General features: G+C 34.5%; 2 protein-coding genes across 2 annotated transcripts in view; one reads left to right on the forward strand and one right to left on the reverse strand.

Annotated features, from left to right (window-relative positions):
* LOAG_18740 (zinc finger protein) overlaps positions 1-6,843 on the forward strand; it is a 14,249-nt gene extending 7,406 nt beyond the window's left edge. The window contains exons 7-19 of the mRNA XM_020451403.1: positions 1,124-1,254; positions 1,661-1,832; positions 1,964-2,029; positions 2,296-2,386; positions 2,503-2,725; positions 3,016-3,185; positions 3,385-3,636; positions 4,157-4,277; positions 4,628-4,771; positions 5,049-5,187; positions 5,450-5,601; positions 5,810-6,034; positions 6,692-6,843. Coding sequence (XP_020304817.1) covers positions 1,124-1,254; positions 1,661-1,832; positions 1,964-2,029; positions 2,296-2,386; positions 2,503-2,725; positions 3,016-3,185; positions 3,385-3,636; positions 4,157-4,277; positions 4,628-4,771; positions 5,049-5,187; positions 5,450-5,601; positions 5,810-6,034; positions 6,692-6,715 — 1,910 coding nt within the window. The 3' untranslated portion in view covers positions 6,716-6,843. The remainder of the gene's footprint in view (positions 1-1,123; positions 1,255-1,660; positions 1,833-1,963; positions 2,030-2,295; positions 2,387-2,502; positions 2,726-3,015; positions 3,186-3,384; positions 3,637-4,156; positions 4,278-4,627; positions 4,772-5,048; positions 5,188-5,449; positions 5,602-5,809; positions 6,035-6,691) is intronic.
* A 471-nt stretch (positions 6,844-7,314) lies between these two features.
* Positions 7,315-9,451, reverse strand: LOAG_09376 (hypothetical protein; the record flags this gene model as incomplete). Its single annotated transcript, XM_003144904.1, has 5 exons — positions 7,315-7,387; positions 7,487-7,574; positions 8,257-8,277; positions 9,272-9,364; positions 9,424-9,451. 5 exons carry the CDS (start codon positions 9,449-9,451, stop codon positions 7,315-7,317), a joined length of 303 nt encoding a protein of 100 aa, XP_003144952.1.
* Positions 9,452-10,530: the final 1,079 nt, after the last annotated feature.

Here is a 10,530-nt window from a genome sequence, read left to right on the forward strand (position 1 = left end):
TTATCCTATCTTATGTCTCCAAGCATCCAAAACACATTAGAGGAGACTGAATGAAAACTTTGGAAGAATGAAAAGAGCTATTCATCAGTCTTTCAAGTTTAAAAACAGTAACATATATGAAGTATATGTTTACTACACAAAAAACACCTCTGTAATATCTCATACCAATTAATCTAATTTTATACGGGATACCTAAATAGGCGTATGTGTTTGTGTGTGCTTCTGTTGGAATTTACAAGCGATTTCTATTGCACTATTCTGTTCCATATTCGGTTATTTGCTAGCTTTACATCAGTGAGAAGGCGAAGAGAAACTGCTATATAGGTATTAATAATGGATGTCGCTTTTTTGAAGTTGAAAGAGCTTTGATAAGATCGGGATTTTGTTAAACTGTTAAGTATATTTGGTATATGACAGAGCTAAGGTAAAGATTTCTGTGAAATACTAAATATTACTTTAGTTTAGTGCTTTAGTAACCGCGTTCACTCTTGATATCACTGTGGAAGTGGAATGAAATAATACTTTGAGGAAGTGGACAATAAATTAGGCAGTATTCCGCACTTTGCAAAAATTCGAGCTCTTCTCATACTTGCTGAGCATCTTGTTGTCCTTTTCAAGGGAGTAAATCAGTTGTGGATATAATTATTTTATTTATTTGCTTCAATATACTTCAAATTGCTCCGCTTATATATTGTTTCCTTAGGGTAGAATTTATAACGTTTTTGTAATTTTAATTGCATCCAAGCTTTTCTTGAATGCCCAGCTAGATTATGTGTAGAGGCAGTTAGTTAAGGGGGTCTCTGTGTTTTGCAAGCTGTTTACAGTACCGTAGGATAGGTCTGCTCAAGTGATATATGATTACATATGGTAGTAAATCATAGTCATGTAAAATGCATCTAAAAAGAAGAAAAATAAACAGTCTAAAATTTATCATTAATAGATTTAATGGAAGTTGCGCTCTCATTCGTATTTATAATTATAAAAACCCTGTGCCAAATTTCGATTGTGGCAGCCATTATAATAAGCTCATAGTTTTTAATGGACAATTAACTTTCAGGGATTTGGTTTGTGATCTTCGCTGGGCAGAATGATGACTATAAAAATTTATATAAATCATTTTTAGATACAAAACAAAATAATGCATCTTTGGTTGGAGGAGGATCGTTAACCTGTCATTCTTGTAAACATGTATGCAGTGATGTTTGGAATCTGCTGAAACATGTCTTTATTGCTCATGGACTTCGTATTTGTGAGGTTAACCTTTTCCTTCTTCTTTTTTTTTTTTATAAAGCACGTATATCAGTTTTTAATAGGTTATCACATTATATCCTCCTTGCTGCTATCATAACTTGCATGATGGTGTTGTAAAGCAGGTGGGAAGCATAACCTGCAAGTGATCAGTCATGTGTATTATATGTGTCAAGACACTTGTGCATTATAACTTTATCTGTCAGTAGTCTGAAATATGTATTTCAGTGGATAGCTGTAGATAATAACTACAGTTGTTTCAGATTGTGATTGTATCTTCATTGTTATCGGAATTCATTCACTAGTATTACCCAGTACTGGGATTTTTTTCTCGTGTCACAGTTTTCGTATAATAACGGGACATTATTTAATGATTTCATTTCTGTAATATGTTTACATATGTTACCTGCAGGAGGAAATGCCATGTATGCCTCGAATGGGACTACCAAAATCGACGGTAATTACCTCATCTTTGTCTTCATCTTCATCGTCATCGTTATTAACGCCAAAAACATCAGTACATCCACCATCTCTCACATTCGCAAGTCCGTTCACCACTTCCACCACGAAGAACAAACTGAATGGTTTGTACGCAAAATTTTATCAGGTTTTCAAAATTCTAGTGGGAGGCAAGAATGATTTCAAATGTCTTAAATTTAAATTTAGCCCTCCAAAACTTGTAAGTTATATCCACATTATTGGTGTGATAATTCAGGTAAAGGTGGCTTCAGTCTGAATGCATTTTGCTCCGAACGGCTGAAAGAGATTGCTGAGAAAGCAGGTACCATTGAGAAATTTTTTTCAGAAATTAGCTTGAACCAATTCAAATTTTGGATGGCTTTTTCCTGTACTGAATACATATTCATTACTGTGAGTCCAGAAGTAAGAACACTGAAGTGTTCAGGAGCATACTTCACGATATAGTGATTTTGTAATTGTGCTCCATTATTCTCAAACGTGATCAACTTTTTTGTGTTGATGCGTTACAGTACGCCAAGTACGTGAAGCTGACTTTCTGAAAATGCAGAAAAGTGTGTTTGTTTTCAGGCGAACCGTTGACTGATTTACGCCGTGTAGTAAGTCCGACCGCGATATCTTCTAGAACTAACGAGCACCTGAAAGCTACCGGTATCAAAAGGTATCGAAAATTCAAATTTTCAATTTGTATTTGTTTAGACGTTAATAGTGATGTGCCTAGGATGATGCAATTGAATGCTTAAATATGTACTAGGTAATTTCTGTCATATTTTCCAGAACACAACAGTCAGAGAATACCGATGAAGAGCATTCAAGTAATGGTATCACATCAACGAGTGCTTCAACTACACCATTTCTTCCTGGTTCAGCTCTCAATAATGTTTCCAGTTCACTTACCGCCGCTACATTGGCTGCAGTTGCTTTACAACAGCAGCAGCAGCAGCAACAGCAGCAGCAGCAACAACAACAACAACAACAACAACAGCATCCCTCTTTGCAGGTTGTTGATCCTTTTTACCTGTATTGTCTTTTAGATGGCAGTTGAAGGAGTTTATATTTGTGTTTACGAAAAATAAACAGAAGTAATCCTACCAAAAAAAGGAACTGAAAAACAGAAATATAGAAATAGATCCTTTTCAATATGAGTGAACACTAAAGAAAGGGAGATGAAAACGATACAAAAAGACAACCTTTTGACCATAATATTATTTAAAAAACACAATTTAAGAAATCTTACACTAATATGTATATCCCAAGCTATTTTTTTTTCCTTTTGATTTCAATTTGCAGAATTTATGGATGCAACCGAATATACCCAACATGTTGGCCTTGATGCAGGAATATTATGCACAATTCTCGTTGAATAATGCTGCATCTTATTTGCTTGGTGCTGGGAGTCCATCAGTTACCCCCACGAACAACAATGGGAGTGCTTTTAATGCAATCACGAAAATCACAAGGTTATTTCTATCGAGTTCTGGAAATTGAAATCGTTATAGTTAATTACAGTGATGCAACTCTTACCTGTAGTGATCATTCTCCCATTTCCTTAAGCAAAGAGGACGTTGAGTGAAAATTTTTACATGGGAAAGGAGGCAAAATATTCGTCATCTCTTAGTACCAAACATCAATACCAGTTTTTTACTTACTGTCTTACAGCAGCCCTGAAGAACCGTCACCTGTGGCACCAAATTCAGCAACACAGTCACTTGGATTAGCTGGTTTTAGTAGGTCCGATACTGCGACACAGGATCAATTGTCCAGTCCAGGTGTGAAGCAGGGACCTTGGAATGGTTTAGGGACATTTGGGGGCAAAAGGCAGCGATCCAATAACGGTTCTGAAGCGCTTTCGCCAGCAACACCATCTGGGGCTCCATTGCACGGTAAACTGTCGAGGTTGGATGATGAGAGGTTTGTAAGTATGAGCTTCTTTTGTACTTATAATGTGGAGATATGTCGAAATCTTTGTGGGGCAGTGGTCTTTTAACATCTTTAGACCTTTGCCTAACCAAAGTCTTGGTAAGAAAGAACTGTTTGGGAGCAAGTTATAGTTGCATAGTTACATTGTGGGTAATAGTCATAATGTTAAAATAATCGTTGCATATTCGGTAACAAAATTGGCAAACTTCCGAGTAACTTTAAAAAATTAAATTGATTCAAACTCATTAATAGCGCCAAAATTCAAACTCACAGGCAATGAAAAATATTAAAATTCTTGTTCTGATGCAAGATGGTCAAATAAGGGCGATTGAAGAGAGAAAGCAGTTTATGATCAGGAAGTAAACCTGTTAAAAAAGTCATTTAAAACTGCTGGAAGTACTTTGTGGAAAGATGCAGTAGTAAAAGAAATGTCTTCATCTTTCCTCCTTTTTCCTACAATTCGATTTCATTAATTCTATGAATAGTTAATTTCTTTATATGTTCGTTCCAGCAATGAGGATACAAAAGCGACTTTGCTAAATGTTGTGGACGGCGATGATCTAGCGTTCGCTGAGCCAGCGGCACGTCGTGATACAAATGCTAAAAAGGATCGCTGCACATTCTGTTGCAAAGTATGCGGACTTTCGAATTATTTTAAAAGACTGAAATTGATTCAAATTCATCAGTAGTATAGGAAAGGAATTGTTTTTAATTCGAAAATTGCGAATATTAACTTCATGCATCAAGCCGCATGCTCTGAATTCCTACCTTCTGTTCTGTGGTTTTTTTTTACTACAAAGCAATCATAGGAAAGTGTGAGATTAGTACACTTATTTTATTTTACTGTTTTTTCTAAAGAGTTAGTTGAATTCCTTCCCTTTCAGGATTTAAATACTGCAAGTAATATATTGGTGTTAAGCGTCTTTTTTCACCTCATTCCAGATTTGTTAAACTTGATTCACTAGTGTTTTTGTGCTTCAAGGTTTTCACGAATCGGTCTAATCTGATTGTCCATTTACGAAGTCATACTGGAGAAAAGCCTTACAAATGTCGGTTGTGTTCGTATGCTTGTGCACAGAGTAGTAAATTGACTCGGCATATGCGAACTCATGGCCAGCAGGGAAAGGTTTGTAATCAGTTTGTTAATTTCGATATCCAATTGATGGTAATCCATGCATGTTCAGAAACTGTTATTTAGTTACTTGAAAATTGTATTATCCTGTCATGTCGTTTATATGATAATATTAGTTTTTTAAAACAAAGTTTCCAAGGACTTTCCTTGTTCCAATCAACTTCATTAAATGACCTAAAATTTTCGAAAGAGGAAGTTGGGAAGTTGAAAAGTTGGAAGGTTACATTGTTATGTCTTTTTACCTATGCTATAAAATGTATTTTTTCTGCAGGAAACTTATCACTGTAACATTTGTCAAATGCCATTTTCGGTACATTCAACACTAGAGAAACATATGCGAAAATGTGTCGTTGCGAATAATCAGAATCGTGAAAATAATCAACAGTTTTCTCCTGCCGAAGCAATAAACAGTTTGTTTCACTTATTTGCAGCGAGAGCTTCCTTTGTTTCCTCATTGCAATTTTCTCATCCATTTCAGCAACCATGGTGATCCCTTTTGATGAGGATCAATTCGTAAGTGCGTTCATTTTAATGTTGTTAGCTTACTTTCACTGAGCACTATGATTGTCGTAAAGTTAAGCCTATTTCGTAACACTGAGATCATCACAATGGTATGAAAGATGAAAATTCCATTGTCCTTATTGTTCGTTTTATCAGTAATAAAAATTGCAGCAATAGACGGTCCAAACAAAGTGGTTGCTGCAGCAGCATCAACACTTACTGATGCAACATCACTCCTTTCATTTTCCAGTGTGTCCTTAAATGAGTCGCAGTTACCGGCGAATATCACTCAGAGTAATAAAATCGTCCTTAACTGGTTACAGGTCTGATGTTTGTATACATCAGAACATCAGAAAAAAAATTTTTTGATTTTTATATGACATAGATATCCTTAAGCTCTCTATATCTTGAATTTTATTTCAGGACGATTCATGCACTTATCTTCCATAGAGGAGATAATAGAGGTGTAGTAATGGTGCTACTTGTTTTTAAATTTGTTTCTTTGATTTCTTCCACTCCTTATATTTTTAGGCAATGAACGTGAATCGAAATCCAACTTCAACTCCAATACCAACAACTGGTGCTGGTATTGGTTCTGGGGATGGACATCGTATTAGTAATAATGTCATGGTGCTTCCTACTGGGAAAGAAGACAACAGAGGTACAGGTGGTACTGCTGGAGCGGGTGAAGACGAGGAAATGATAGTTGAAGAATGTGAATCATTTTCTGATATGCAAAAAACTCTTCTGAAACAGGTACTGGGAGCCATCTATTCTTTGTATAGAGTAACAATAACATTAGACTGTGCGGTATATGACCATGTATTTTTTTATTGCTCCTTGTCTTCATTTTTGAAAATTATGAATTGCATTCAGGAAGGCATGATTTTCTATGATTTAAAGAGAACTAATTTTCTTTAATGTTTTGGAATAAGTTCCACAGAAAATGAATAAATTCGTTTTTTATTCGAAATATCAGTAGAATAATAGAATAAAAGAAATGATGAATAATGGAGTGGAAAAAAATCTTGGTGAGGAATAAGAGAGTGGAAAAAATTTTAAATGGTAAGGTTTATGTTTAATAAGGCTTATTATTTCAGACTTATTGCTAATGTTTAATATATGGTCCAGTAGGTAGTGTAATGTATACTCTACCCGCCGTGATTCTATAGATTGCTAAGTGAAGGAATCAGCACAAAAAATAACGGAACTAGAAAAATTCAAGCCAAAAAAAGGTTTGGATTACGTGTGAACATCCTCATTTTCCTCCTTCCTACCTGGGAATCCAAACGCTAGTTGCCAAGTTCTAGGATAAAATTGTCATCGTTACGGAGTACATTCTTGCAACAGCACTTCCATTATTTATACTGATTATGATTTGCAAAAAACGACATTTTTTTATTATTCTTTCAGGAGACTGCCGCATTGTCATCATGATATCACTTATTATTTTGCACTCATGAAGAAACAGTCAATTTAAATCTCGGGAAAACATTGTCCTTCCCAACTGCTTACTATCTTGCAAAAACCTTCCCACTGACAGTACTTACAGTGCTGCCTCTTCATCCTTAGTACAATTTATTCTACATATATATGTATATATATATGTATATAACAATTTATTTACATATACATATATGTATATACATAAATAAAGAAATGCTTATTTTTAACCTTTAGCTGCGAATGAGCTACAAGTGAACCGAATTAATTAAAACGCAGAGCCATTTTTGGCATTCAACCATTTGTTTATATATAATTGTAATAATCATATGTAGCTTACCTTACACAGTTTGAGTAAGTTAATTTCGTCATTTAGCTTTACCACTAATATTAGCTTATTCGCGGTTTAAATCTACTATTTTTAGATATGATATGGCCTTACATCGGTTTCATACAGTCGTTTATATATAGGTTTTTTCAGTCTATGTCATTTCTGTAATATTTCTGCAGTTTTTTTTTTTCAAATCTGATTGGTGAAAATTGTCCGGTTAGTTTTCGTTTCAAGAAAGAGTTTTCCGGTTATTTTGTTCGTGTTACTTGTGTATCGCTTGAATATGATATTCTCCTGGTGTTTCATATTCATAATGCACATAATTTTTCTTTCTCCTGTATTCCTCTTGCTTTTCGAAACTGTTTAATTGAAATTTTAGCGCTGTTACAATTGTCCATCGCAAAGAATCATTTTATGTACCCTGTGCTATTTACCGGAGATTATTTGGGAAATATCCATTTTCTGGAGTTTGGATTATCTGGAATATTTTCAAGGCTTCTTTGTCCTTATTTTTCTGTTTATCTGCAAGAAAATACTTCTTAAAGTGATATATTTTTTCTGCCTCATGTATAGTAGAGCTGTGTGTTTTTCTTTTGCTTCTTTTGGTTAATTGGTGGAAATATTTTAATTCTTTCCGTTCTTTCCTGTTTATTCTTTATTCTTATGGAAAATGTGTTATATAAGTTAGATGCAGATTTTTTGTCAACTCAGGGAAAATTTGTAGTATACCTTTAAATTTTTTGTCACTTTTTGGATTCGATGAATTTTTTGACAGTACAAGAACTGCCTATTTAGGAATTCTCATGAAAACTCGTGAACTTCGGATGCTAAGTTGAACCAGATTCTGGATAAGTCTGACAGTTTCCTAGGTGGATAGGGTGTCTGGAAATCTGGCCTCGTCATCTAGGTATGTGTTAGTCTACAGTTGGAGTTCAGGGGAGATTTATTAAGCTCATTTGCTTCCCGGTTAAGTGTGCAGTTTGATAAAATCGTTACCATCGTGGAACCGGAGTTCTGGGTCCCAATCAGGTTTATCTTATGTCTTCAATTGATTTGAGGAATCTTGCCAACTTTTTTGTCGCAATTGGCAGGATTGGAAGGATCCTTTTTGTTGTTTAATTAGATTCGCTAGTTCTTTTGTTTTCTTTCCCTTGTTTATTTCAGCCTTATATCATCTTTATTTGTTTTCAGAGATCCTTCCCACTTTCCAGAGTCTGCATTTTATCTGAAAAATGATTTACAATCAGTTCTATGGATCAAAATGTGTAATTAAATGAGCAGAGGGTCTTTCATATATGCTGTCAGGATTTAAGTGAATTTTCGGTACTTCATTTTCACTTGAATTTTTTGCTAAATTCTTTACGTATGCTCCGTAACATTACCCATCCAATATCCGAACTGTTATAGCAGATTAATGACGGGGATTCGAAAGTCGGAAATAAGCGGGAATTCTGATCAAGTGCGGTCTCGAAATCTTTAATAAAGGGATCTGTCATCTTTCTCGTTTTTTTTCTTTTTTTTTTTGTTTTAATATGTTTGATTTAGTGGTCTTGGAAAAAAATCAGGCAGCCTTTTTTTCGATTTCAAAATATTTTCATTTGTTCCGTGTTTAGCATTACGATTAGCGCTGTGTGTGTGTCTCTATGTGTGCGTGTTTGTCACTTTGTATGTATTACAAAAATTATTATACATGGTTTGAAATGATTATGTGTTTCAAAATCCCGGTGATGTGTACAGCATTCTTCATGGTATTTTTTTGTTTTCGGTTTAGGATGCTTCAGATTACATAAAGTGTAACTTTAATGTCCTTGAAACAACTCACCGCTGAAGATCTTTGAATCGTCATTTTTGAGTATGACATGTTCAACGTATACTTTTTAACGCATTTGCATCTTGATTTATTTCTTGATAACAGGGATATATTTCAGTTATGTTACTCAAAACATTTGAGCGGTACATTTTTTTGTAATTTTTGCAAATTTTCCGGACTATAATAAAGTTTCTAGATGTTATTGATGAAGGGGAACTGGTGAAGTTACGTCAGGATATTGGAAGGGAATATTCAAAAAAGAGGAAGATGAGGCGTTATGAACCGAGCATCTGGGTTTAGTTTATTTCCAGCTGGTTTTCGATTAAAATTTGAAGAGCATTTTTTAACTGAATATTTGATTTCATAAATAAAGACTGATTGACTGCACGAGTGCAAATGTGATCCTCACCGTTCACTGCGGTAGATAAGTAGAACTTGCATGGAATTAACAACGAAATACCTGCTCGGGCGGCGTCGAATGGTACACGAGGAATTTTCTCCTCTAAGTATTTCCAATTAAAACATCATTTTCTACATTCATTGTCCTTAAGCAATATTAACCTGCATATGGGGTTAACCGTGATTCCATTTTTATTGCTTAGCCTCATCCGGAATGGTCTTATCAGATCTGTAAAATGATGAGCAATAGTCTCTTTAAACCCTATTAATCAGAAATCCCTGTTTATTTCAAGAATTCATCTAGGAAATGTAGGAGATTTTGGACTCTCCACATCAGTACGAGATGATGTTATCTTGATACTTTTTGTATTTAAGAGAAATTATAAATAAAGACTGCTTTAGACATTCTTTCCTTTAATAACCTTCATGGTAACAGTCTGGTAATAGTTTTTGTCGATGATCTATCTCAGTTATTTATGCGAAGAAATTCAAGGAGTAGAAAAGATCGTAAATTTCGAGAAATGTTTTTGTAACTGAATTCAACAAATGTTTATCTTCATATTTTTATTGCTGGAAGGAAAGGCTCAAATTTGATAGGGTTTTGCTTTCGATAAAGACATCGTCCAGAATTAAAACGAAATTAGAAGAAGCAAATTATTTCGAAAAATGGCTAACTTGCCTGCTTACAGAAACTGCGAATATCCCGGTATATGTTGTAGTTGACACAAATATTTCAAGAAAACCAGTGCTGATTGCTAATGACATCTTTATTTTATCAATCAGGGTTTTGCAGGAAAATATGATTAGCAAGATAAGAAGTCAATCTCCCTTAATGTGATATGGTGGTGATGTTTCATCTGTTGAATTCTCAATCAACCATTCCTTTTCTCCGCTTGATATCAGTTCAGTTTCTTTTTCCGATAAATGAGATGCCAATGTCGCGAAAGTCGCGAAAATTAAAATAAATTTTGTATAAGATGGGAATGCTTTCCATGATTCATGATTCATGATTCATTAATTATCTCATCTTAACATCTGTCTAAATTCACATTCCCATGTTTTTTATCCTTGTATAAAGGAAATGCCTTTCTTTTCAATTGCTTACATTAGTTATTCAAATTAACATCTTTGTGTTCATGGTTCTCATCTATCCAATTTACATCTGATAACAATATTCTCACAAATTCCGATGTATGCGAATCAACATCTCTTTAAATGTTTGAATAATTAGGAAAAACCACACCCACTTCCTAATATATAAGCTTGTCA

This window comes from Loa loa, assembly GCF_000183805.2.
Source record: "Loa loa unplaced genomic scaffold supercont3.479, whole genome shotgun sequence".
NCBI classification, from domain to species: domain Eukaryota; kingdom Metazoa; phylum Nematoda; class Chromadorea; order Rhabditida; family Onchocercidae; genus Loa; species Loa loa.